Source organism: Aquarana catesbeiana, linkage group LG08 (genome assembly GCF_042186555.1).
Source record: "Aquarana catesbeiana isolate 2022-GZ linkage group LG08, ASM4218655v1, whole genome shotgun sequence".
Lineage (NCBI taxonomy): Eukaryota > Metazoa > Chordata > Amphibia > Anura > Ranidae > Aquarana > Aquarana catesbeiana.
In genome coordinates, this window is record NC_133331.1 from 159,234,872 (window position 1) to 159,261,470 (window position 26,599).

The window sequence follows — 26,599 nt, forward strand, 5'->3', positions numbered from 1 at the left end:
CAATGGGCAGCTTCAATTGCAAATGGATTTTCTATGGTATTATGCAGCTTTTTTAAAACATGAAGCATATTTATAAATGCCTGAAAGCTACTGCATCAATGTGGGATTTTTTTTTTTTTATTAAACTTTAAAAATTCAACACAAGTACCATGACCTTTGATACACCAGGAGATTCTTTGCAAATGCCCAGAATCTTACAGTTAAAATGTGAATGTTCATTCATATTTAGATAAATTGTGGAATGATATTAACATTTTTTTATTTTATTTTTTTTATTTTTGTCTGCCTGTGTCCAGCTAGTAAAATCCACCATCGCCATTGTTTTTCTCTTCAGTACAGAAAAAGATGGAAAATATTTACATTTTTGACTTGTCACAGGAACAGTGGGGAAATTTTCCAATGTGTAAACCCATTCTGGTGAAAACCTTCTAAGTGGGATAGCAGATCCATAAAAAATGAAGAGGCCTTAAACATTCCAAACCTTGCTCCAAACAAAAAAACTTGTTTTAATATACACTTTTGTACATGACAAATACACAATTGCATAGGTTGCTTATTACGAAAAATATGATTAAAAGTAGGGTTTTCCCTTGCATTTCGTAAGACTGGGAAACAACCCTGTAGACTTCTTATACTCACCCTACAAAGCTCTCGAGCAAATCAAGGTTTTTGCGATCGCTCACAAATTCCCCGATCATCTTTTTGTCTAGTCTGGGGTTCTCCCTGAGCCATTGAGCCACTTCATTATTATCCATTGGTGTAGCCAAGAGACCCTTTTCCTGAAGGAACTGTATCCCTTTCTTTGGCTTTTGATTAAACTGCTCTGTTCCAGTGATTACGAGCTGAGCAAAACACAGAATTAGAAACATTTAGGATTTGTATACACACGTTTGGGAGTTTAGACACATTTAGGATTTGTATACCTTTTTCTTGTTTTTTATATCATTTAGTTCTTGCACAGCTGGAAGTGCAGAAGAGAACCGTAGTGGTATCTTCACGGTCTTCTTATCAACTAGAAAATCAATTAAATACAAAAACGTAATTTAAACATTATATTCCACACAAAGCCTGCTAAAACTGGAACATTTTATGTCTACGCTATTGTTATTATAAGCATGTTTGAAACAACTATAAAAAGGAAACTACTACGGTTTTTATTAAAAGTAAACATCCAATACAGAGTGCTTTTTTCATTAGTGCTGGCCTTTCTCATAAAGCCCAGCACTGCCTTCTTACTTGACTGCTCAAAAACAACACAGTCCTTTATGAGCCAACAAAAGGGAGGGGTATGTGCACCTCCTGTGACTCAAAGCTGTGTGTTTTGAGAATAGACCTGAACACGGGGTATTCAAAATGACAAGGTAACACTAAAGTCAACTTGGTTAATCGGATGTAGTCTCTAACATGCTACACGTCATGTGCACGAGAAAAAAAAAAAAAAACCACCACAGAAGAGAAGGACGTGTGTCCCGTAATGCAGGGGTCGTCAACCCCCAGGCCACGGTCCACTACCGGGATGTGGCATTTCTGCAGCCGGGCTGAGGGGGCAGGTGGTCGGCATGAGACACCTGGGCGGGCAGCTTGACAGAGCTGGGCGGGTGGCCGGCATAAGAGAGCCGCGCGGCTGGCATATGAGAGCGATGGATGGGTGGATGAAGAAGGGAGTGGGCAAGCAGAGGTGACATCATCTCTCTCTGCCCCCGCATCACCGCTATTCCGCCCTCACAGCCGGTGTCCTGTCAGCCTCAGTGTTGGAGCTGTGGCGGGGAGCAGAGAGATGACATCTCTCATTGCCTGACCCGAATCATCGCTCTCCTGCATTCATTGGAACCCACCACTGCACAGAGGCCTGCCTCTGTGCTAAATGGACCAGCGCTGCCACCAATACAGTGGTGGCAGGCAGCATGGCAAGTGACATTCCTCATCTGGTGACAGGCAACTTGGCAGGTGGCGTGGCAAGTGACATTCCGCATCTGGTGACAGGCAACGTGGCAGGTGGCATGGCAAGTGACATTCCACATCTGGTGGCAAGCAACAGTGGCAAGTGACCCACTCAGGGCTCTCACTGATTCTGCATTATGGCGAGTTGAACTATTTCATTTATTATTCAAGCATGATGCCATGATATATGAAGCACTAGCACCAGCCATCGCCCGCGAAAAAACGATTACCCCCCCACGCAGCCAGTCCCCGATGCCAAAAAGGTTGGGGACTAATGACGTAATGGACTCCAAAAAGAGGTTTATACATCGACTAGAAAAATCCAGCTCCTTCCAGTCCACTGAGAAACACAGGATTTCAAAAGGTGGTTGTAAACCTCAGACATCAAATATGAAAAAAGCCCATCCTTCTATACTGTATACTTGTCTCTCTACAAAGCACTGAGTGTAGTTTCCCCCTGCTGCCTGATTCCTCTCTTATCAGCATGACTCACTCGCTACACTGAATAGAGACTGTATTTTAGCCCTGACTATTGTTATATATGCATTCTGATTATTACAATAGGGCCACTGAACATTTCGGAGGGTGCAGCCCCAAATCCTCAAGACCATAAAAAGCCTGGGTGATGGTCTGAGTCAGCTAGAGATGATGGAGAGAGAATCTGGTAGTAGTGGCTAAAAGATTCACACAGCCCGAATAACATCTGGACAATGGAGGAAAATATGCTTTTGGTGAAATGGAGCTGGACAGAGACAGGAAAACAATGTTCTAGTTGAGGTGACAGAAAAACAAACAAAAAAAAACACCTTAGACAAGAATGCAGCCCTGTGCCTCACTGCCACCTTGTCCTTATGCAAAATAAGAAGCTGCTCCGTGCAGGATAAGGCCACTAGAGTCAGATCCCATGGAGTTACAGGGGAATGAACAGAGGAGCTAAATCAAGCAAGGTCTATCTGAAGGATAGACCTGGAAGATACATGCCCCCTGAAAGTGCGGAGAGCAAAACACTGGTCCAGACTCAGCTTCAGGAAGAAGAGACTTTGCCCCACAAAGAAACTCCTAAGGTAGAAATCCCAAGGCTCACATTAGATGAAGTCTGCCTTCCATGTCTGATGATAAACCTTACAGGAAGCAGCTTTCCTAGCTGTTCACATTTTATGAAATACAAATTCACAGATGCCCCTGACACAAAAAAAAAACCAAGGCTTCAAAAAGGTATGCAGTTAAAGCCAACGAATAAAATAGGATGGGGAAACGGTCATTGAGACAGAAGATCCTGACAATCTGACAGAGCCCACAGAGTGTCTTTCAAAAGTTTTACCAGAGCCGCATACCACCTATGCTTTCCAGAAAAATCTCTTAACTGAACAGAGATTAACAGAGCTAAAGAAAACACATCCGCTCTCCTGAGGATACTAGTGGAGGGGGAGTGGGGTCACTCTGTGCCGGCGCTGGCCAATTTGTTTTATTTTTTTGCTGCCAGTGTCCATTTCTCCTGTAGGCAGTAGTATTAACATGCAGTGTAAGGATTCTAAAAATTAATAAATTCATCAATAGATGAGAGAGAGATTTTTTTTCTGCAATTTTAAACTATAAACAAAAACACTAAACACTCTTAAAAAATGCTGTCTGATTCCAAGATTGAATTTCCTAGCTCCATAATAATTCAAACACAAATTTCTCCAGTCCTCCTGCAATAGCCACCGATATCTTGCAAAAATTAACCATTTTTTACCTTAATGCATTCCAAAAAAAAAAAAAAAATTAGAACAGGAGGTAAGGGACCTCTCTGTGCAATACCATTGCACAGAGCAGGTAACTATAACCTCTTATTTATTTTATTGGGAAAAAAATAAGCTTTAATAGCACTTTAAGGGATGAAGAAGATATTCACAAAAAACACCTTTGCTATCCCATGTAGGAAAAAAAGCACAATAATTGGTCAAAAGACTTTGCTAAGTGACAGCTTTTATTGAATTCTTTAAAAAGTAATGTATGCGTTCTATTTCAAATAGAATATAGTAGTTTTTAAACAGGTTACTATGTAAACAAACAATACGTAGAGATAAAAAGATTGTTACACACATGACAAAAAAAATCTTCTACAGAATGTATTCAGAAAGGTTTAAAAATCTTAAAATAGCTAACCTCCAGTACAGGCACCCTCTGCCTCCTGAATGCCAAGACTCATTTTGTCCGCCATTAAATGCCCACTGGTTGGAGCCCCCTTGGATTCAGTACTTGTGATTATGGTGGTGCTTTCCACAGCATGTTCACTCTCTGAAATAAAAACATTGCTACGTTGAACCAAAATCAAAGTATAATTAAAAACTGAAACGCATACTCCGAAAATATAGAAGATAAACATTAGGAGCAATGTTAATTTTACCGTTAACAGACTCTAGAGATTTCTCTGAATTATCTGCAGTGGTTTTGCCCATCTCTTTCTTATCCTGTTGCGAAGTGTTACTCAGAATCTTAGCCTGACAATGTGCTTCTGTGCTGTCAATGACGGTCAGTAAAGCCTCTAGTGAAAGTAGGTGAGTGGTATATAGTTGGCCAGATACTGGAAAGGCATTCTGGAAAAACAAAAATCACTTAATATGTAAAAACAAAATAGGACCACGATATTAACGTATTTTCCATGGTGAGATTAGCCATAAATTTAAATGAATAGTATGTAAAAAGAAGATTGTGGTATTTGCCATAAAATTTTTCTCTTGAATTTCAATGAGAGGATCAGTAAACCATCCACCACAAAACAGGTGGAACAGCACACTGCCCAAAACAACCCTGTTCTGTGAGGATAGGCAGATCGCGAGCTCCTACTAGCTAGAAACAGCGATTTGTCATCTCCTCTAGTGAGTACCATCACACTACAGATAGAAAACACTAGGGAACACAGTTATCACCTTGATTGCCCCCCCTAGTGTTAACCCCTTCCCTGCCAGTGACATTTACACAGTAATCTGTGCATTTTTATAGCACTGATCGCTAATTGTCAATGGTCCCAAAAATGTGTCAAAAGTGTCTGCCATAATGTCGCAGTCCTGCCATTACTAGTAAAAATAAATAAATAAATAAAAATGCCATAAATCTATCCCCTATTTTATAGACGCTATAACTTTGGTGCAAACCAATAAATATATGCTTATTGCGATTTTTATTACCAAAAATATGTAGAAGAATACATATCGGCCTAAACTGAGTAAAAAAATTTGCTTTTTAAAAAAAAAAAAAAAATTGGGGATATTTATTATAGCAAAAAGTACAAAATAATGTTTTTTTCAAAATTGTCGCTTTTTTGTTTAAAGTGTAAAGAATAAAAACCGCAGAGATGAACAAATACAACCAAAAGAAAGCTCTATTTGTGGGGGAAAAAGGATGTCAATTTTGTTTGGATACAGCGTCGCATGACCGCGCAATTGTCAGTTAAACCGACGCAGTGCCATATTGCAAAAAATGGCCTGGTCATTGAGCAGCCAAATTTTCTGGGGCTGAAGTGGTTAAATTAAAATATCAAATACAATTATTTATAAAATATATATATATATATATATATATATATATATATATATATATATATATATATATATATATATATATATATATTTTTTTTTTTTTTTAAAAAACATCAATTTCGGTTTTGAAGTGCATCCTGAATCTGGTACCAAAATTTTTATTTTGGTGCACTACTACTACTCTGAGTCATATGGAATTTTTTCAAATACAGTTCAGGAGTAGACTGAGGATTCTGAATTCTAATCAGAAACAGCAATAGGGGCTTTGGGCTTTAGACACCAATAAGGTCACAATAGGATTCTACCATGGATGATACCAGAATGTGTTAGAGCCTCTGTTGGCAGATCACTTCATTAATTGTGCACAAGCCAACAAAGTTTGAAATGGATATATGGGGCCTAGTGAACACATAGAAGGTCTCGCCATCCAGACTGGAAACCCTATATTAGGGGTCCCAGGATCTAGGTTACAGGTGTTGGCTACTTCTGGGGATACTGAGACTCACCCTTATAGAGCAGGATGTAAACAATGTATTCTGCGAGTTGTAACTTCTATAAGTTAATGTATGTGAACTAAACAATACTCATACATGAGCAACAGGTGTCTTTACTCCAATACACACACTATTAAATTAAGAACTCATTTCAGATTGAAATGATCCATCATTAAAAAGGCTATACCTACCTTAGAGAGCAGCTTGGTGAGATCCTCAAAGAGATTAGAGCAGTAAAAATCACAGTCGTAGTTTATGTAAAGCTCTGTTACAAAGCTAGGTATCCTCCAAAGTTGCACAATGGCTTCCAGAGCCATCTCCTTCATTTCATATGGCATCTTTGGATTCTCCACAGTAATGATATCCATCAGCTTTTTTATGTACATCTATGAAAACAGTTAGTAAAACTAGTTATACTTCTCCCACTTCCTTACTGGAAGGACATAATGAAGCTATTGCGACAACAAACAATAGATTGCTACTCATGGTAAGTAAAAGGCACTTTTGTACTCAAAATAAAGTTACTTAGTAATGTTGACTCATGAGAAGCATGCATTAAGGAAAAGCCCACTTTTGAAAGGTCTTACCTCCAGCTGAAATTTTAGATGTTCTCTCATGCCTTCAAACAGAAGGAAGCAAGCTCGCAAGGAAGCTGCATACAAGTTCAATCGCTCTGCATTTAACAGCTAAAGAAAGAATGTCAAATATTTAATGAAAGAAAATGCTGAACATTTGTATAAAAAAATACTATAATATATGGCAAAATTATTGCATCTACATTAGAGCTGCACGATTCTGACTAAAATGAGAATCACAATTTTTTTGCTTAGAAGATAGATCACGATTCTCTCACGATTCTCGCGGCGTAACATCATCTTTCACATTAAAGGGCTCTTTCACACGGGGCGGATCAGTGATGATCCGCCCCGTGAACATCCGCTTGCTCAGCGGGGATCGCTCCGCTGATCCCCGCTGAGCAGGAAGATGACAGGTCCGTCGCTGCACACTGTGCAGCGACGGACCTGTCAGAGTGCCGCTCTCCCCTATGGGGGATCGGAAGATGACGGACCGTAGAGTCCGACGTCACCCGATCCGATCACGGATGGAAAAGTAGGGTTTTCCTCCGTTACACTTTTTCGGATCGGAGCATGTTGGATGTCAGTGGACATTCATCTGCTGACATCCGCTATTCCATAGGGATACATGTATGTCCGTTTTTCATCCGAAAACGGAAGGATGAAAAACGGATATACGTATCGTCCGTGTGAAAGAGCCCTTAAACAAAACAAAAAAAACTGGGCTAACTTTACTGTTTCATTTTTTTTTTTTTTTTTAAATTCATTGAAGTGTATTTTTTCCCAAAAAATTGCATTTGAAAGACCGCTGGGCAAATACAGTGTGACATAAAATATTGCAGCAATTGCCATTTTATTCCCTAGGGTCTCTGCTAAAATATTTATAATGTTTGAGGGTTCCAAGTAAATTTCTAGCAAAAAATACTGATTTTAACGTAAGAAAGAAGTATCAGAAAAAGATTTAGCCTTAAAGTGGTTAAACTTCCTGCATTTACACGTTGTTGAAAACTTGGCAGACTGCTCAGCTTTTTTATTTACACAGAAGTTTTTTCACTTTGATCTAAGAAGGAAGCTTAGTTAAAATGTATCAAGTTAAAGACTTGGCAGTATGCCTGGAAGCTTTCTTTTGACAGCTGAGTGAGCAGATAGTCTCTCCACTTGTTATATGAAAGAATCGGCAACCTCTGCAGGAGAGATCGTCAGGGGAGGTGAATTGAGATCCTGATTTTTTTAACGATTAATTGTGCAGCTCTAATCTACATACAATAAAAATTAATATGTTTTATCCCCAAATAAATCCTCTACACATTTCCCCCCCCCACCCCCACCCCAAGATCAAAAATAGTAGTATCAGTGGAGCTATATACATTCTATTAAGGTGTATAGTTAAGTTAGTTAAGTGATTAACTTCGTCTACAGTTTCATTCCCTACCACACAAAAGGAACTCCTGCTTTATATATCAGCTCTAGACAGAGGAGGTGGTCTGTAACAAATTACTTTAACAATGATTTGCAAACTGCAATTAGAAAACTTCAATTTGCAAGTACCTACACTTAGAAAAAAAAACTTGTAGTCGATTTTGAATGCTAAATTTTAAAACACACTTTATGGGAGTCAAGTTCAACAAATGCTACCTGGCAGCGTTACCTGTCAATAACAGGTGGCACATTGGTGTGGGAGTCTAGTTATTGTGTATTGAGGGGAGCTAGCCAAAGCAGGCATGCATGAATCTGATTACCAGCAGTTTTCTTAACTGTCAGCAGTCTGTTGAGGCCAAGAGTTTTTTTTTCAATTTGAAGAAGTAAATTTATGTTCTCGTCTTATTATGCTGCTTACTAAAATGTAGACTTACTCCCTTTGACCTTCAATCAAGGGGTTAACAAATAATGCAAAAAACACTTTCACGAGGGTATATGGCACTTTTATATATGCCATATATTGAATGACACTGGTGTTGATCATCATCATCTTCTAGGGATTGTAGGACACACTATCTACTACCTGAAATAAATGTCGACAGAGCTCATCCTTCACAAGCCCCAGAAGTGAGGAATAATTTGCTATGGGGGCAGATTCCAATGCCACGGTAATCAGCTGTAATCCCATGTGCATCATCACTTCGGAGTTATGGCGATCATGGGGGTTGGCAAGTGAAATGAGAAAGCGAAAAAGTTCACGAATACAGGGTAATCCATAAGGAACCAAAACCACTCCTAGAAAAACAAAATGTAACAGTAAGCAAATCCAACAGCACACATCAATTCAGTTCTGATTTTTCATTGTACCACTAGCTCATACATAACAATCAGAGGGGAAAACTGAAGGTAGTGGGATGTGGTGAGAGTCACACACTGCGAACTTTCATCCGGAAAGCCTTAGTGCAATTAAGTACTGTACTTCATTACTAATCAGCAAGTTAAGTTTGCCCCTAGCTATGTAGTATATAAAATAATAAAAAAAAGCTAGCAAAACATTCTAATTAGTGTTAATAAATACGAAATGTGTAGCACCGTAAAGAATTCTTAAAACAAAAAGGTAATAACATGTCTCATTTCATTGCATATCCCATTCTATCATATCTCAACAGGAGGATTATTCCTCATTTAAGGACAGTGGGCAGAGCCATGCCAAATCATTCCTCTATACCTCAAAAGCCAAATGAACATTGTGAATCACTGGTGTATAGTGCAAATATTTGCAATTGTAGAGTAATTCTTTCCAAAATGCATAAAGCTATTTCAGGCATTTTGGCCATCATAACCTGTATGACTATACTGACTAAATGCTATATGCCCTTTTGACAACCCCTCACCTTCTTTCTGTGAAGACTGTGTAAACCTAACTCCACGAGGGTTGACATAGTCCATATCATGTACAGAGGCAGAGTCTGAGTGTTCAGCCAGCGAGGAGCTATCGTCTAGAACTTCAGGTAAGGATTCAACAGAGGCAGATTGCATCTTCCTTCCTAGTAATTCTTCAGTCTTTACAGAACAAGAAGAAAATTGGTTACAATAGTATGCATCAGATTGAAATTCCATGACATCATTGAAATATACATTAATTTAAAATATTGAAGTGGAACTAAACTCTCCTATCCTTTACAGCCTGTGGTAGGTATCATTCACAGCATTCCCTAAACAGTTAAAGAATTTCAGGTATGGATATTTTATACATAGTTACAATTGCTCCAGTTTGGGCACAGGAATTGCAGGAAGTCTGTGACTACATCAGGGCTACACAAAGACGAGTTTTATGCTGTACTAATTTCACTTGTTCATGGTCAGGAAGGGGCTTTCAGGGAAGGTGTTTATTTGGGAAATTAAACTTAATCTTTAAAGATGAACTCCTGGAATTCAGCTGCTTTGTAAAAACTGTAGGCATAACATGAGTTGGGTCAAACAAGGTGCCTGCCGCCTCAGACTTCTATTATTCACATCTGACAGGTTTTTGGTCCAGGAAGATACTGTCCGGAGCTCTGATGCAGCTCGCTGTGGTCTTAGCTCCTTCAAGAGCAGAGTTGCTTGAGCAGTTATGCCCGCCTCTCCTTCTACACATTTACAGATGCCTTTGTATTATGTGAAAACATTCACAAAATACAAGGGCTTCTGTGAAAGGGCAGCAGAGTAAAGGAGCAGGCAAAGCTGCTCTGTGCGCTTCTCTCGTCTCACAGCCAGGAGTGTATCCCTCTGGGAGTGCAATAAACTGGTCACATATAACAGACACAGTGCCTTGAAAAAGTATTCATACCCTTTGAAATTTTCCACATTTTGTCATGTTACAACCAAAAAACGTAAATATATTTTATGTGATTGACCAACACAAAGTGGCACATAATTGTAAAGTGAAAGGAAAATGATAAATGGTATTCAAATTTTTTTTATAAATAAAATGTGAAAAGTCTCACGTGCATTTGTATTCACTGCATTTACAGCTGCAAGTCTTTTTGGGGATGTCTCTACCAACTTTGCACATCTAGAGAGAGAGAAATTGTTGCCCATTCTTCTCTGCAAAATAGCTCAAGCTCTGTCAGATTGGATGGAGAGTGTCTGAACAGCAATTTTCACTTTCAATAGATTTTTAGTGAAAAAAAAATGTAAAAAAAAAAAAAAAATAAAAAAGGTACAAAACATGGTATATGAGAACTTTAAAATTGTCAAGAAGATAGACAGCAGCTGTCACAAATGTAAAAACATCCAACAATATATATTGCTTAATAATAAACAAACTTGTAGCCTGTAAATTAGAGCAGGTATGGATGAGACGGGTAACATCTCTACATGCTGCGAAACAATAAGCAGATCCAGACGTCAAGTCTGAATCAACAACAAAATTTGCAACAAGGAAAAAAGACAGAAGGAAAGAGAAAGGAAGGATTGTGAACAGCATTTTTCAAGTTTTGCCACAGATTCTCAATTGGATTTAGGTCTGGACTTTGACTGGGCTGTTCCAACACACGAATATGCTTTGATCTAAACCACTCCATTGTAGCTCTGGCTGTATATTTGTCATTGTCCAGCTGAAAGATGAACCTCCGCCTCAGTCTCAAGTCTTCTGCAGACTGACAGGCTTTCTTCTAGGATTGCCCTGTATTTGGCTCCATCCATCTTCCCCATTAACTATGACCATCTTCCCCGTCCCTGCTGAAGAAAAGCATCCCCACAACATGAAGCTGCCACCACCATGTTTCATGGTGGGGATGGTGGGTTCTGAGTGGTGTGCAGTGTTCCGGAGCACCTTATACCTTACAGCCTCACATGGCTTCTCGCAAACTGCAAATGGGACCTCTTATGGCTTTCTTTCAACAGTGGCTTTCTGCTTGCCACTCTTCCATAAAGGCCAGATTTGTGGAGTGCACGACTAATAGTTGTGCTGTGGACAGATTCTCCCACCTGAGCTGTGGATCTCTGCAGTGCCTCCAATGATACCATTGGCCTCTTGGCTGCTTCTCTGATTAATGCTCTCATTGCCAGGCTTGTCAGTTTAGGTGGACGGCCATGTCTTGGCAGGTTTGCAGTTGTGCCATACTCTTTCCATTTCAGGACGATGGATTAAACAGTGCTCTGTGAAATTTTCAAAGCTTGGGATATTTTTTGTTTGTTTGTTTATAACCTAACCCTGCTTTAAACTTCTTCACAATTTTATCCCTGACCTGTCTGGTGTGTTCCTTGGTCATGATGTTATTTGCTCACTAAGTCTCTCTAACAAACCTCTGAGGGCTTCACAGAACAACTGTATTTATAATGAGATTAAAATTAGAAAAAGTGGACTCTACTTACTAATTAGGTGACTTCTGAAGACAAAAGGTTCCACTAGATTTTAGGAGTATCAGAGTAGAGAGGGCAGAATACAAATGCACCCCACACTTTTCAGATATTTGTTTGTAAAAAAAAAAAAAAAAAAAAAAAAAAAAAAAAACCTTGAAAACCATTCACTTTCTACTTCATAACTATGTGACACTTTATAAAGGGATGGTGAACCCGCGCAGTGGACATAAAGACTTAATTGGTAAAGTTTGGAACTGCTGCCTCCCAACAGGCAGTCACCCTAAAATGGGGACAGCTGAGATATATTAGAAATGATAGAAGGGTTTGGCGCTGTTCCTATTTAGTTTCCTACCTCCATATAGGTTACTAGATTAAAATAAATTCTTAGGTGCACCGTGCATATATCAAATATTAAATACAAATTAACAATATGAATTCCCAAGTATACCGTGCATGTGTCAATTAAATATTCTGTTGCAATATTGTGCAATCATAGGTGATACATAGACATAACTTAAATGCTTACATAGTAATATTGCTAGGGAGGGAAGAAAGGGGGGGGGAGGGGGGGGGGGGAGGAAAAGGGGGGGGGGGGAAAGGGAGAAGGGAGTGAGGTGGGGAGGGGTGTAGGAAATCTGTTCCTAAGGAAAATTACAATAACAAAATAAAGTGCAAATGTGCTGGTGCAATCCAAAAGGCAACAGTGACAAGATAAAAGTGCAAACGTGCTTCAAAATTCTTTAGTAAGTCTCTTGTGTCATATTCTTGTGCTGTGGTGATAATCCTTCACTTATAATATCTCTTTGCTCTAAAAGTGCAGCCACTCACCAGATCACTTCACCCCTGCGGGGGTAGTAGGCAGTTACAGTTTTATCGCCACTGTACAGCGATCGCTGGCGGGCTCAGGATCGTGGTATATCATATATAAAAAGAGAGGGAGTGCCCATAGCGTAAAATTGCTTTAAAAAAGTTTTATTACACAAAATGAAAGGGTACTCACACTTTTACGGTAAAAATCAAGCGAAATGGTAAAAACGTCAAAACCGTCATTAATATCCTTCAGCGCTGGTACAGGAGGTGATGTTTGGGAAGCACAGATTAGGCCACGCCCTACGCGTTTCGTCGTTAGGACGTCTACGGGAGCGTGACCTGTGTTGTGTCTTCCCATCCTTATATAGTGTGTGGTGTCCCCTTGTTAAATTTTCAATTGGCATCCATTTTCCCGCGGACCGGAAGTTCGTCCGCGGCCATTTTGTTTGTATTTTGCAGACAGAAGTCCGACTTCCTGTGTTAATAGCAGTGGGACTACTGGTGGCCATTTTGCCTGAGCTATTTTTAGACAGTAGTTCAAGTTACCTGTCTCTGTGTATTTGTATTGCATACTCCGGCGGCCATTTTGCCTGTGTTTTTGTGGACCATGGAGACCGGCGGCCATTTTGCCTATGTTTTTGTGGACAATGGAGACCGTAAACAATTCTCCCCATTGTTTGTATTGCATAGTCCGGCGGCCATTTTGCCTGTGTTTTTGTAGACAATGGAGACCGTAAATAGATCTCCCTATTGATGAGACCGGCGGCCATTTTGCCTATGTTTTTGTGGACAATGGAGACCGTAAACAATTCTCCCCATTGTTTGTATTGCATAGTCCGGCGGCCATTTTGCCTGTGTTTTTGTGGACAATGGAGACCGTAAATAGATCTCCCTATTGATGAGACCGGCGGCCATTTTGCCTATGTTTTTGTGGACAATGGAGACCTAAACAATTCTCCCCATTGTTTGTATTGCATAGTCCGGCGACCATTTTGCCTGTGTTTTTGTGGACAATGGAGACCGTAAATAGATCTCCCTATTGGTGTCAACTGCAGATATATGGTGTTAAATCTATCACACACTATAAAAGGTTTATTGTACATTAATCGGCTTGCTTTATATGACGCTAAAAATCATACTAAATTCAAAATGATTTAAAACCCATAAGAAATACATAAAGAAACATAAAGAATACATAAAAATCAATGCAAGTAATTTAATTGACACATGCACGGTATACTTGGGAATTCATATTGTTAATTTGTATTTAATATTTGATATATGCACGGTGCACCTAAGAATTTATTTTAATCTAGTAACCTATATGGAGGTAGGAAACTAAATAGGAACAGCGCCAAAGCCTTCTATCATTTCTAATATGTGACACTTTATGTTGGTCCATCACATAAAATCCCAATAAAACACATTTAGGTTTTGATTGCAACATAACAAAAAGTGGAAAATTTCAAGGGTTATGAAGACTTTTCCAAGGCACCAAGTCATGCACCTAATTGGACTTAAGTCAGAGTGTGCTTGCACTGTTTGCAAAGTTGCTGAACTCCTGGAATTCAGCTTTAAAACCTAAGCTTTTAGGGATGTGAGTTGTTTGCATGTTTTCACATATGCTCAGATTAAGTGATTACATAGGGTACTTGGGATGAGATGGCACATCAGTACACAGCTCCTGACGACTTCTAGTGACGAAATTAGTTGGGTGGAGCCTAAACTGAGTGGGTAATTTCCAAGAAGCCGCTCATGCGACCTGGATAGAAAGTGGACCGTTTCTTGCTCGTTTGGGTGATTTTTTTTCTAGTGCTGAGAATCAGCACTATGTGAGTGCATTCTTTTACATGCCTTTTAATGCGTATAATAAGCATGTTGCCCTATGAACCCCTTTAATCCTTTTCTTTCCTATTTAGGTTGATAGAGCTAAGCGGAGGCTGTGATTGCTCCGGGCATTCAAGGCATACCAATTGATTACAACATAACATGTGCGGTTTGAACATCTTATTCAATTAGAAGGTCAAATTCAGAAGCCGAGTGGATCATTGATTGGAGCTGAAAAAGAATCAAGTGTAATGGATTTAATTCTTTGCTTCAAATCATATGGAGTGTGTTGATTTTTCTTCTCACTGTGGAGGTGTGGCAGACATTTTTTGCACTATTGTTATAGATTTGTGATACAGAATGTTTCAGAGAAGGAAATGTGCATGCATTACTTTTGGAGATTTTATATACTTGATTGCACAAATTTTTTTAGTTTTATTCGCAACTGCACTTTATAGGCAAGATTAGATACATGTAGTACATATATTTAACAGTCTGGTAGATATATTTTAGCACGGTTTTTCTTTTTTTGTGTTTATTTGAATATCTGCATTAATATATCTAAACAGTTGCTGTGTAGGAGGGAGATATATGAGGTTTGTTTAAGTTCAAAAAATGTACTTTATTTTATTCTGCTGCTATAGATCCATTTGATTTTCCCAGCACTAGAGTTAATAACACACATTATTTTTTTCCATTTTGACATGAATTGCTAATAAGAGGCTTTAGGGGGCACATTTACATAACGAAGACATGTTATGGACAAAAAAATTAGAACAAGGTGGGATCTAGCAACATTACAGAAAGAGGGCTTCAACCCCAGACGCTTGAGGTGGGATGTGTGCCCCAATGATGGTAATGATAAACAGGCCACAACAAGAGTGGTTTCATTTTTTAACCATTGTGAAAGAAAACTTGAGTTATTGATAGAGAGGAGGAAGAAAAAATTATCTAGATTAGAAAATGACAGGAGTTTAAGCAAAGGTTGACCTAATTTAAAAAATATCTGGAGTACAAAGATTTATCTAAGAAGCTACAAGACTATCATTAAATTGGATACAGAAACTAGAAATTAAATATTAATAAATATTTGAGAGATAATTTGGATTATCAAAAACATGGGACTGATGAGAGTTTTGATCCAGGAAGGAAAACAATACAAATGGGTAAGAAGAGGGAGAAAAAAAAGTTAATATCCCATATAGGAATATGCCCTTAAAAAATTGTTTTGCCCCATTTCAAAATTTAGGAGTGACAAAATGGGTACCCTTCCTAGGGACCCACCTAATCTTCATACTTGCTCTGATAAGTTGGTGCAGGGTACTAGTAATGCAACATAAATAAGAGAGATAATATTAATACTATACAGCTTTAGAGCCAAAAGGTCATTGCATACTGCACAGTGAGTATAATTACATCTACTGCAGTACATTGCATTACTATTACTAAGCACAAAGACAACTACGTTTCTTACACCTTTCATGAAAACTTGAGAATTGTGGGAACAGTGAGTGAACTATACAGACATTAGCTTACTAACATTTCAGGGTTCACTTTCATCTAGATTTCTATTATAGGAGTGGACAGTTACTTGCATGGACTTTGCACAGAATATGTCTCACTAACAAAGCATGCCAAAGATATGATTATCCTCCAACTGGGAATGGGATTTTACACTGTACCCAGGTACATTTGTCCTCCACCCAACATTTTAAAATTATTCCAACCAAATAAATGAACTGAACAGCAATACAAAATCCGCAATCACCATCTGATGCATGAAATAAAACATTTAAAATATATAATATAGAACTATTCTACAAATAAATTAAAGCACTACCTTGTGGTCGTCAGGGTTTGGTTGTTCGGATAGATACAAGACTCCAGATGACTGTAGTGTTGCAACGTTTGCATTATCTATTTCAGATAGATCCTCTTTAGATGTAGTCTGGGAGGAAAATCCAAGTGCACTGTCAGTCATGGGGCTGACAGCAGATGATGTGGCCTCTGAGCTTCCAGCTGAGACAGGGGAGGTAGCATCTGGAGAGGATGCTTCAATGAAAGGAATACCAACTGCAAGAAAATTATAGATCTGTAAAATTTTCTTACATGGGATCACTTAACTGAACTACAGGCAAGCAGCTAGTGGCAAATTGCTTTACCTGTTGAAATATTTTCAGTTCAGTTAACCCAGTTTAGTAATCTATACAGATCTGACAGACTGCATACCCAGGACTTAGACCTCTAAAGCAATGAAGCAGTACAACCTCTTTACGCTTTGCCCTCCTTTCTGCATTTTGCCAGTGTTTAATCAACACTGCACTGCAGCAAAGCCTGACTGGGCCCTAGTGCTGCCCTTCCATTTCTCAGTGAAAACATTGACTAATTACAGTAACAGTCAAAACAATCCGTATATACCCCTAAGTACTGTTTAAAGTGAATTAGCCAAAACAGTCTTTTGTTTCCCCCTTTAGGTGGAGTAGGTACAGGTTAGAAAATATCTGTAATATATTCTTATTTCTATTTGTTATCACTGGGGATATTCCTTCCTGTCAACCACACAAAGTGAGGGGGAAGGTCCCAAATGGCAATTTTCTTTCATATACGTGGAAAACCAAAGGGTGCGGTTCAATGGCAGCTGTCAATTTTTTGGTTATCTCTGAAATGGCAGCGGACAGTACAGTGCTGAACAGTCCTGTAAAAAAAATATGTACACCCATGGAAACAACATACAAACATTAGATATGGATTCAAATATTTCCTACAGATAAAAACAGATATTCTTTAATAAATGCCAAATAAAATTGACATAATGTACTTTTATGATGTCAATTACCCAAGATGCAGTTTTGTCTGGGGAAAATAAGCACATCTCTACATCTACCACCACTTCAAATCTACGAAATTATAATCCAATCTTGCAGATTAGGTGCCAATGATTAGAACCTTCTTAGTGTTTCTGTAGGTGGAATCTGCCTTTTTTTGAATCTCATACATCTAAGGTCTGGTGTTCACTTTGCCATTAACATTTGTGTTAACATGTCAACATGCCTGCACAGCCGTGACATTCATTTACAAAGATTTGTAAATTAACTAAAAGTCCAATCTTCCACTGCAGCAGAGGGACTTGTAGTTCTCAATGGACTTCAAAGTGCACTGATCAGAGCACTCATAATCCACTGACACTTCCTGAAGCTTTTTAACTGAAAGCTCACATGGAGGTACAGGGCAGAAAGCTGGAGGATGCGTGTGCAGGTGCCTGACATTGCACCCGCGATCCACTGATCACAAGTGTAATGATTTTCAGGTAAAAGATAATAAATGCACATTTTTATCCTGCAAAAATATGTGCATTTATTATTGTTTCCTCTAAAAGGAGAACTTAGCCTTTAAAAATATGGATTTTTAACTTGTAAGCAAAAAATGTCAGAAAAAGGCTTAGGCAGGAAGGGGTTAAAGATGCTGAAATGTAAATGTTTTGGCCCTGAAAAGTAATGATCTGTTTCTGGGGTCCCTATTGCTCGGTCACCAACACCTGCTTTTTTGATAGGTCGACTATATTTGAGCTGTTTGCAGTATGCCGATAGCCACAAGAGAGCCACAAGAGATGTTCTTAGGACTTAAATATCAATTGAACGTTCAGTGGACCAAGGAGTGATTTGTGTTTTGTCTAATACAGTCATGTGAAAAATTAAGTACACCCCACGGCAATTGTTGACTTTTCAACGTATCTGAACAAGCAAACATTTGATCTTTATTCAAACAGTGCCCTACAGATAAAGGTAATGTACTTAAATAAGACCATAGGGAAATCTTGCTTTTTGCTAGAAAATTAGAGTCCCCAAACATTATATATATTTTTTTAGCAGAGACCCTAGAGAATAAAATGGCAATCGTTGCAATATTTTATGTCACACAGTATTTGTGCAGCGGTCTTTCAAACACAATTTTTTGGGGAAAAATACACTTTCACAAATTAAGAAAAAACACTAAAGAGTAAAGTTAGTCCAATTTTTTTTTTTTTATAATGTGAAAGACGATGTTACTCCATGTAGATAGATCGTGAACATGTCACGCTTTAAAATTGCGCCACAATCGTGGAATGCGACAGAGGAGGTCTTGTGCTAGAATTATTGCGTTGCTCTAACAATCGTGGCGATACTTCACATGTGTGGTTTGAACACAGTTTACATTTGTGGTCGCGACTTACGTATGTGTTCGCTTCTGTGCATGAGCAGGGAAGGATGGGGCGCTTTATAAAAAATTATTTTTACACCGTCCCTTTTAAAAAAAAAAAAAAAATTCTCATCACTTTTATTGCTGCCAGAAGGCATCCCTTGTGACAATAATAGGCAGTGACAGGTACTCTTTATCTATAAAGACCCCAAATCTCTCCTTTGCTCATAAAAGAATTCAAAACGCCAAGTTTGGCTGTTTTGAATACTGTCATTATTTTAAATTTGGCACCTTTAAGTCTTCTGTAAACCGGACGTGATGTCATGACATCGCTTCCGGGTTACTAGATTCGATCAATGCGCACCCCTACCCGCCCCGCCACCACCACCCCCCGCTTGAGATAACAGCCGAGCAGCTTTAGCAGCTTTTAAGCCACATCGACTGTTATCCCAAGAAAGCCAACCAATGGCTCTAAAAATATGTACCGGGGTGATGCCTGCAGCTGGAAGCATCAACCCGGTACAACCCGTTCAAGCTGAGGCTGCATATTTGCGTACGGTCGTCGGGAAGGGGTAAAGATTACTAGAGAGTAGGTAAAGTTATGGGTATGCTTGGGTCCCGGAACTCAAGTTTAATGTAAAGGGTAGGTTTAAATTCAAATTGATGAATAAAAAAAAAAAAAAGACTAAAAAATTATGAAACAAGAGTTTAAAAATGGAGGGTGGGATCAAGCATGGGTGGAGAAACTCATTTTACCCGAATTTGTTGAAGAGCCATTAATTAAAGGCTGCTGAGGATCAACTCCAGTCATTGCTTTGGTCAAATGACGAGGTGGTCGTGGCGATCGCTTCTGTTTCTTCCATTTTGAGGTTTCACTGGTACCTCCAGCTCTCATCTTTAACTGTTAAGAAAACACATCCCACACGTCAAAGTGGCAGTGTAGAACAATCAGAAAAAGAAAAAAACAGTCATTATAAGGTTTATTAGGATTTTATTCGTTTATACCAAAGTTAGAATCAAAAGTTGTATTGCCACTAACCATGCAGCAGAATACAACACAAGATAACTAAAATAAAATTACAACACACAAGAGCAATTAGTATTGAAACCATCCACTGGCAGAAACATTTACAAAAACATGAGGTCCATTTCTGATTTGTGAACCATGAATGATCCTTTAAAATGCCTGGATAAGGAAGGAGTCCTAAATGGCTTTGAGAAAATGATATGCACTATACAGACTACATTACCTACCATTTGTGTAGGTTCTAAAGAGACCTGTGTACAGCACTACTAATTTAGGTTTAGAAAGAGGTAACCCCTTTGTAATTGCAGTAGGTCTGAATGTAAAATGCTCCTTGCCATGAGAACATTCATTAACCTTATAGTAGAGAACTAGTAATATGCAACTGTGTGTCGTTCATAGTTCTCAGACCAACTGTCATAAATTGAACCTCTATTGTGTTATTTTTAAGCAGCAGCTTGATTGAATAAACTTACTGGAGAACATTACAGTACCATGCAGTGACAAATAAAAACCTTCGACTACAAAGGCTCCAAAATTCAGAGTACGAGGCTTCAGAAAGAACAAAGGTACCCATATCATAGGACATCCATTCTGGTCAAACTATAACCAAAATTCTAAATGGCTGAAAATATGTAGAAGAAAAGTAATGGATGCCTCCAACAATTTTCTATTGGAGATCCAAAAAAATACGGTACTGTAGCAAGATAGTAGTAGAAAGCCCTCATTGTGAAACCATCAGAGCAGTGGAGCTTAGTTGTGTAGGGAAAACAGTATATTCAGAAATTTATTTCCACTCTCTCCACCAAAACCACTGGAAAAGTTTTCACAGTAAAAAGTAAAACACACTGGTGAGTTTCACTCAATTAAAAACACATGAAATTGGAAATACATTAAAGGCTTCACTACATTACTACTACCTCGTTGCAAGGAACAAAAACAGGTCCTGGGGCCCCTAAAAGTGATTGCTGTCCCCAACTGAAGCCTGAATTTCTCAATCTTACGTATTGCACTGATGTTTTCAAGTTCCAATATAAAAAGCTGTATATGCCTCTGCACGGTCTTATCCAATAAACCTATCCTCAAAACAAAATTGTACACCAATCACCTTGGAGGAGGTTATATCAGTGTTAGCCAACTTTAGCAAGTATCACCAGCACAAACTTTACCAAGAGTAAGTGCTACTTCAGGGTCCGGGTTTGGCAAAGACAAACTAGACAACTGTTCAATGTTACCAAGTTCCAAATGGACAATAGGAAGCAGAAACCTTGGAGCATGTTTACACCCTCATTGATGTGGCTAACGCCACAAATGCATGTAAAGAATTGTGCAAACCACTTCTTGCATCATGACAGCAGCAGTGTGCAATTTCCTTCTATCTGCTCAGCAGGTAGACAATTCCAGCTAGACTTGGGTGACAGTCTTATAGTACATGCATTGCTTATGAGAAAGTACTGCTGCTTTAAGGAGAGAATCTGGTTGATTATTATTTAGTTATAGATTTTAGGATGCAGGTGATGGAAGGGGTGCAGGGGCAGAGAATGATTATTTTGACAGCTGCAGGTTAGCGCTCAGTCTGTAGCTATTGTCATTCAACATGCGCACAAAATACAAGTGGGATATTTTTCAAGACTAGTACAATGCTAATTAGGGCAATTTTGTCTTTGGTAACATAGCACTTCTGTCTCTACAAAACAAAGCTTTACCGCCTCTATGGGTAAAGCCCACAGTAAAATCATGCAACAAATACTTTAGTTGCATGACATTACTCTCTAGGGCTTGCAGCATGGCACCTCACTGCACATAGCAACATGATGTTCTGGCTAATGTAATCATGTTGTTCATTTAACACATAACTGATTATGACTCTTCTGCCTCTGGTAGCATGCTTATGATAACTACACATATGATTATGTGCTACATGATTGCAAGAGCACAGGGAACACTAGAACTGAGGAGTGGTAACCAGTAAGGATCTCTGTGCTTGTGTCCCTTGTAAGGAGAGGAGCCTCTCATGTGACCATCCTGCAGGATGACTTGGGAAAAGTGGTAAATTATCCAGTGCCATAAATAAGAAAGGTAAACGTTGCCATTTTCTACCCCACACTTTATCCAAAAAGATCATACAGCGCTCTGGATGTCAAAAATTATCTGACCATCTGAAAGCCCTTTTTGGGTATTACCAGGGAGTCACTGCTATCACTTTTATGCATGAGAAGTTACATTCATTGATGCAAACAACTTGTATGTTTGGATCCATGCATGGACCATGCTCTGTGCTACAGTTGTACGGTTCCTTCACACCTGCATTTTCACAAGTGCACAAAAGTGGTCATTATTTAAAAAGATACATATCAAAGTAAGCAGACAACTTACTGCAATATGCCATACCCCCTGTGCTTAAAAAAAAAATCCTAGCATTGTGAAAACTACCCAGAATGCACTACAGTCATCTGATTTAAGAGAGCCATGCCATTTACTTTAAAAGGAGAAGTACAGCCAAAGCTTGTTTGGCTGTATTTGTTCTGGGGCTCACAGAAGTGCAATTAGTTTTGCACTCCCGTGACCCGGTTTCAGCCGTCAGCGGGCTAAAGAGCGCTGTTGGCTGATGTCACACAGTCACTTCAGGATGGTTAAAGATCGCAACCATATGGGAGACCGCTGGGAGACTGAACCAGCCGCTCTATCCCCTCCCTGGCCCGATGCTCCAGTGAGCACTGGAGGGGCAGAGCAGAGAGCGATAACCGACAGCCTTAGAGCCGGCGGGGAATCAATGCTGAATCCACCTAGGCAAGTATGATATTAAAAAAAAAAAAAACTATTATATACACACACACACACACACACATATATACATACATCTCTCTTAATAGTTAACTTCCGCATACATGTGATTTATACATCACATTATTTACTGAAAGGAAAGAAAAAAAAAATCACTGTGTACTAGGGAATATTTAGAAATGTTAACTGTGCCCAAGCAGTGCCTTGAAGAAAATGCAGCTTTTGTCTTGAACTTCTCCTGAAAAATAGCACACTTTCTAGTATGCAAGTGTGTGCCTAGGCACTCCTGTGCCTACAGTTTAGAAGTTGTACATTTGCAGTGGGAAATCAAAGGCACAGCTGCCTATGATGGCTAGGGTAATTTGGAGTGAGAGTAGTGATGTCACTGTTGTGCTGTTTACTGTGTGCCTTACTGGAGGCTTCGTCCAACATGAGTCAAAGCCCCGTCTCAACCGAGATTGGCGTCTCCCCACAGATATATAGTGTAGCACAAGGCATGGTAAATCAGTGCTGGGTAAAACATTAGCTACAGGGAGACCATAGGCAATATTGGTGACTAGTTCTTTGCCCTCTTACTTGTCTTTCTAAAAGGTACATTTTCCAGAGTTCAATCCCTCTTAATATGTATGAGTATTTTCAAGGGCCATCACCATACCCAATTGTATTCTCATTCTTTTTAGACATAATGATCCTACTTCACAGCCTGCCCAGGTCCAGACCGTGTCACACAGGCCACTGCTCCAGCATTTTATCTTCCATACTCCAACCCAATACTTCAAAAACTGTGCCCCTGTGCTTTTTTTAATCGGAATCAGCGTGCATGAAATCAAGTAAAACTGTATGTCTTATTTCTAAGAGCTAAGTACAGAGCTGGAGTATGGAGAAGAGAAAAGTGAAGCTGTTGCCTGCAAAGTAGAGTATAGCCAAGAGAAAGTTGGGTAATGTGAAGTAATGTGCAAGAGAAATTAGGATGACAAGGGAAGTGGGGGATAGGGGGAAGTTAAAACTCCTAAAAGTGCACTTACATGTTAAAACTAGAAAAACACTGAACAGTAAAAAAAAAAATAAAAAAAATAAAGAAGTGTAAAATCATACATTATTATGTATATTGAGCAACAGGTTTAATTCTCATGGATACGGATTCAAATCATTAACTGCATCCATTAGGTGAAAATACCAGATACACTTTTTTACTGCAGATATGAAAACGTTATACATTACTTATAAACATGACAAAATAAACAAACAATGCAGCAAGAAGTGGTACAGAAATTCACAAAGGGGTAGAGAAATTGTTATGAGGGAGGGGAGACGGAGATTTACAGTCCTCCTTACCTGAACCCGTTTGTTTTTCCAAAAGATATTGTAAGCCTCAAGGAAAAATGGCACGAGCCATAATTAGTAATTCAATTAAAGTGCCTACAGCTATACATTCGGATTGCAGACAGGGGACTGGTTGACACATCAAGACGTGAAGGTAAGGGCACAATAACATGCACGCTTCAGCTAGGGTCACATGAGAGCTTTTCATAAGCCTGAGATTTCAAGGCTGCAATTCTGTTATACAAGAGAATCTTTTCTCAAAAAGAAAAGGATGAAAAAAAAAAAAAAAATGCTTCATGCTCAATAGAGTAGAGGTCTTCTCATTCACACCAATATTCAATGACCATCAGTTACATGAGGAATATTCATACAGTGAATCTAATATAAGCACTGGTGGCATGAAAAGCTCTCCTGTGATCTTGCCTTTTAAATAGGGTGATCCATGGTTCCAAATGTATTTAAATGTTAGCGTTTTAATGTTAAAACATTATTCCAAAGTATACTTATGATAAGCTGACGACAATACATTGGGATCTAGAACTATCTTAGTTATGTTCATGATCTAGACCATAAGTCACCAAGTCCTTTATTCCCTCTTTAATACCTCTAGATACAGTGCCCTGCAAAAGTATTCACCCCCCTTGGCATTTTTCGTGTTTTGTTGCCTCACAACCTGAAATTAACATGGATCGTTTGAGGATTGGCATCATTTAATTTACAGAACATGCTCACAACTTGGAAGATTTTTTTTTATTATTATTGTGAAGCAAACAAGAAATAGGACAAAACAACAGAAAGAGTCAATGTGCATAACTATTCACCCCCGAAAGTCAATACTTTGTAAAGCGCCCTTTTCCGGCTATCACAGCTCCAAGTCACTTTGGATAAGTCTCTATGAGCATGCCACATCTTACCACTGGGATTTTTGCCCATTCCTCCTTGCAAAACTGCTCCAGCTTCTTCAAGTTGGATGGTTTGCACTTGTGAACAGCAATCTTTAAGTCTGACCACAGATTTTCTATTGGATTGAGGTCTGGGCTTTTACTAGGCCATTCCAACACATTTACATGTTTCCCCTTAAACTACTAAAGTGTTGCTTTAGCAGTGTGTTTGGGGTCATTGTCCTGCTGGAATGTGAACCTCCGTCCTAGCCTTAAATCACACACAGAGTGGTACAGGTTTTGCTCAAGAATATCCCTGTATTTAGCACTATCCATCTTTTCCTCAACTCTGACCAGTATCCCAGTCCCGACTGCTGAAAAACATCCCCACAGCATGATGCTGCCACCACCATGTTTCACTGTGGGGATGGTGTTCTTTGGGTGATGTGATGTGTTGGATTTGCACCAGACAGCGTTTTCTTTGATGGCCAAAAAGTTAAATTTTACTCTCATCAGACCAGAGCACCTTCCTCCATACATTTTGGGAGTCTCCCACATGCCATTTTGCAAATTTAAAACGTGCCATTTTGTTTTTTGCTGAAAGTAATGGCTTTTTTCTGGCCAGTCTGCCATAAAGCCCAACTCTATGTGGAGCATACGGCTTATTGTCGTGCTATTTACAGATACTCCAGTTTCTGCTGTGGAACCCTGCAGCTCCTCCAGGGTTACCTTAGGTCTCTGTGCTGCCTCTCTGATTAATGCCCTCCTTGCCCGGTCCGTGAGTTTTGGTGTGCAGCCGTCTCTTGGCAGGTTTGCTGTTGTGCCATGTTCTTTCCATTTGGTTATGATGGATTTGATGGTGCTCCTAGGGATCATCATAGATTTGGATATTTTTTTTTTTTTTTTTTTACTTCTCAACAACATTGTCCCTTAGTCTTCATGGCAGTGTTTGGTTAGTGGTGCCTCTTGCTTAGGTGTTGCAGCCTCTGCGGCCTTTCAAAAAGGTGTGTATATGTAATGACAGATCATGTGGACACTTAGATTGCACACAGGTGGACATCATTTCACTAATTATGTGACTTCTGAAGGCAATTGGTTGCACCAAAGCTTTTTATGGGCTTCATAACAAAAGGGGGTGAATACATACGCACATGCCAATAATTTTTTTTATTTCTGAAAAAGTGTTTTATGTATATATTTTTCTAATTTTACTTCACCAACTTAGACTATTGTGTTCTGATCCATCACATATAATTCAATTTAAAAAAACATTGAACTAAAGGCTGTAATGTAACAAAATAGGTAAAAAGCCAAGCGGGGTGAATTTAAAAAAAAAAAAAAAAAAAAAAAAAAAACATCAGAGGCTGAAAACACTACCAGGTACAAAGCATTAACATGTTTGCTATATTAAGACTTTTTGGGCTTTATATGTTTTGTTGAATTGGATCACGATTAACTGGGTATTGCTCCTATATAAAAGCTATAAAAAGATTACATAAGGACAATAGTTCATGCATGCGAGTCTTGAAAAAAAAAAATATCCTGCATAGAAAGGCAGGTAGTTTGGCACTGCCCTTGTTTCCTAAATGAAGGTTTAGGGGTAGATCTCTTAACGTAGCTCAACATTTATATGACAACTTAAAACTAAGGTGAATAACCAAAGAGTCACCTTTCCTGCTGTAAAACTTTTCAAAACTCGCATCACATCACTCACAAAACGGTCACATCATCTCTGTTGAAGTGGAAAATTATCTGGTCTGAATCTTTATCCCTCCTTAAGAGAACATATGACCAAATGTCTATGCTTTTGGGTATGCAGCCAGCACTAGAGGGAACCTGGAAAGGTAAGTAACTCAGCTCTAGTATTTCTCTGTATTTGTACCCATTTGAGTATAGGCCTATTTAAAGCACTGCCCATCTATTTGTTGTTAAACTGTGCATATTTCACTGTAAAGACTGTAAAATAACTTGGTTTATT

General features: G+C 39.0%; 1 protein-coding gene across 8 annotated transcripts in view; it reads right to left on the reverse strand.

Moving 5' to 3' along the window:
- The window catches only part of GBF1 (golgi brefeldin A resistant guanine nucleotide exchange factor 1), a 385,214-nt gene that overhangs the window by 136,902 nt on the left and 221,713 nt on the right, over nt 1–26,599 (reverse strand). For 5 of the 8 annotated variants that reach the window (XM_073596622.1, XM_073596621.1, XM_073596618.1 and 2 more), the window contains 11 exons: nt 23,753–23,788; nt 19,366–19,510; nt 16,274–16,506; nt 9,345–9,513; nt 8,534–8,745; nt 6,544–6,642; nt 6,148–6,342; nt 4,331–4,520; nt 4,090–4,221; nt 924–1,012; nt 640–842 (listed from right to left, as the gene is read on the reverse strand). In XM_073596622.1, coding sequence (XP_073452723.1) covers nt 640–842; nt 924–1,012; nt 4,090–4,221; nt 4,331–4,520; nt 6,148–6,342; nt 6,544–6,642; nt 8,534–8,745; nt 9,345–9,513; nt 16,274–16,506; nt 19,366–19,510; nt 23,753–23,788 — 1,703 coding nt within the window. The remainder of the gene's footprint in view (nt 1–639; nt 843–923; nt 1,013–4,089; nt 4,222–4,330; nt 4,521–6,147; nt 6,343–6,543; nt 6,643–8,533; nt 8,746–9,344; nt 9,514–16,273; nt 16,507–19,365; nt 19,511–23,752; nt 23,789–26,599) is intronic. The other 3 variants (XM_073596625.1, XM_073596624.1, XM_073596623.1) reach the window with 1 other exon arrangement.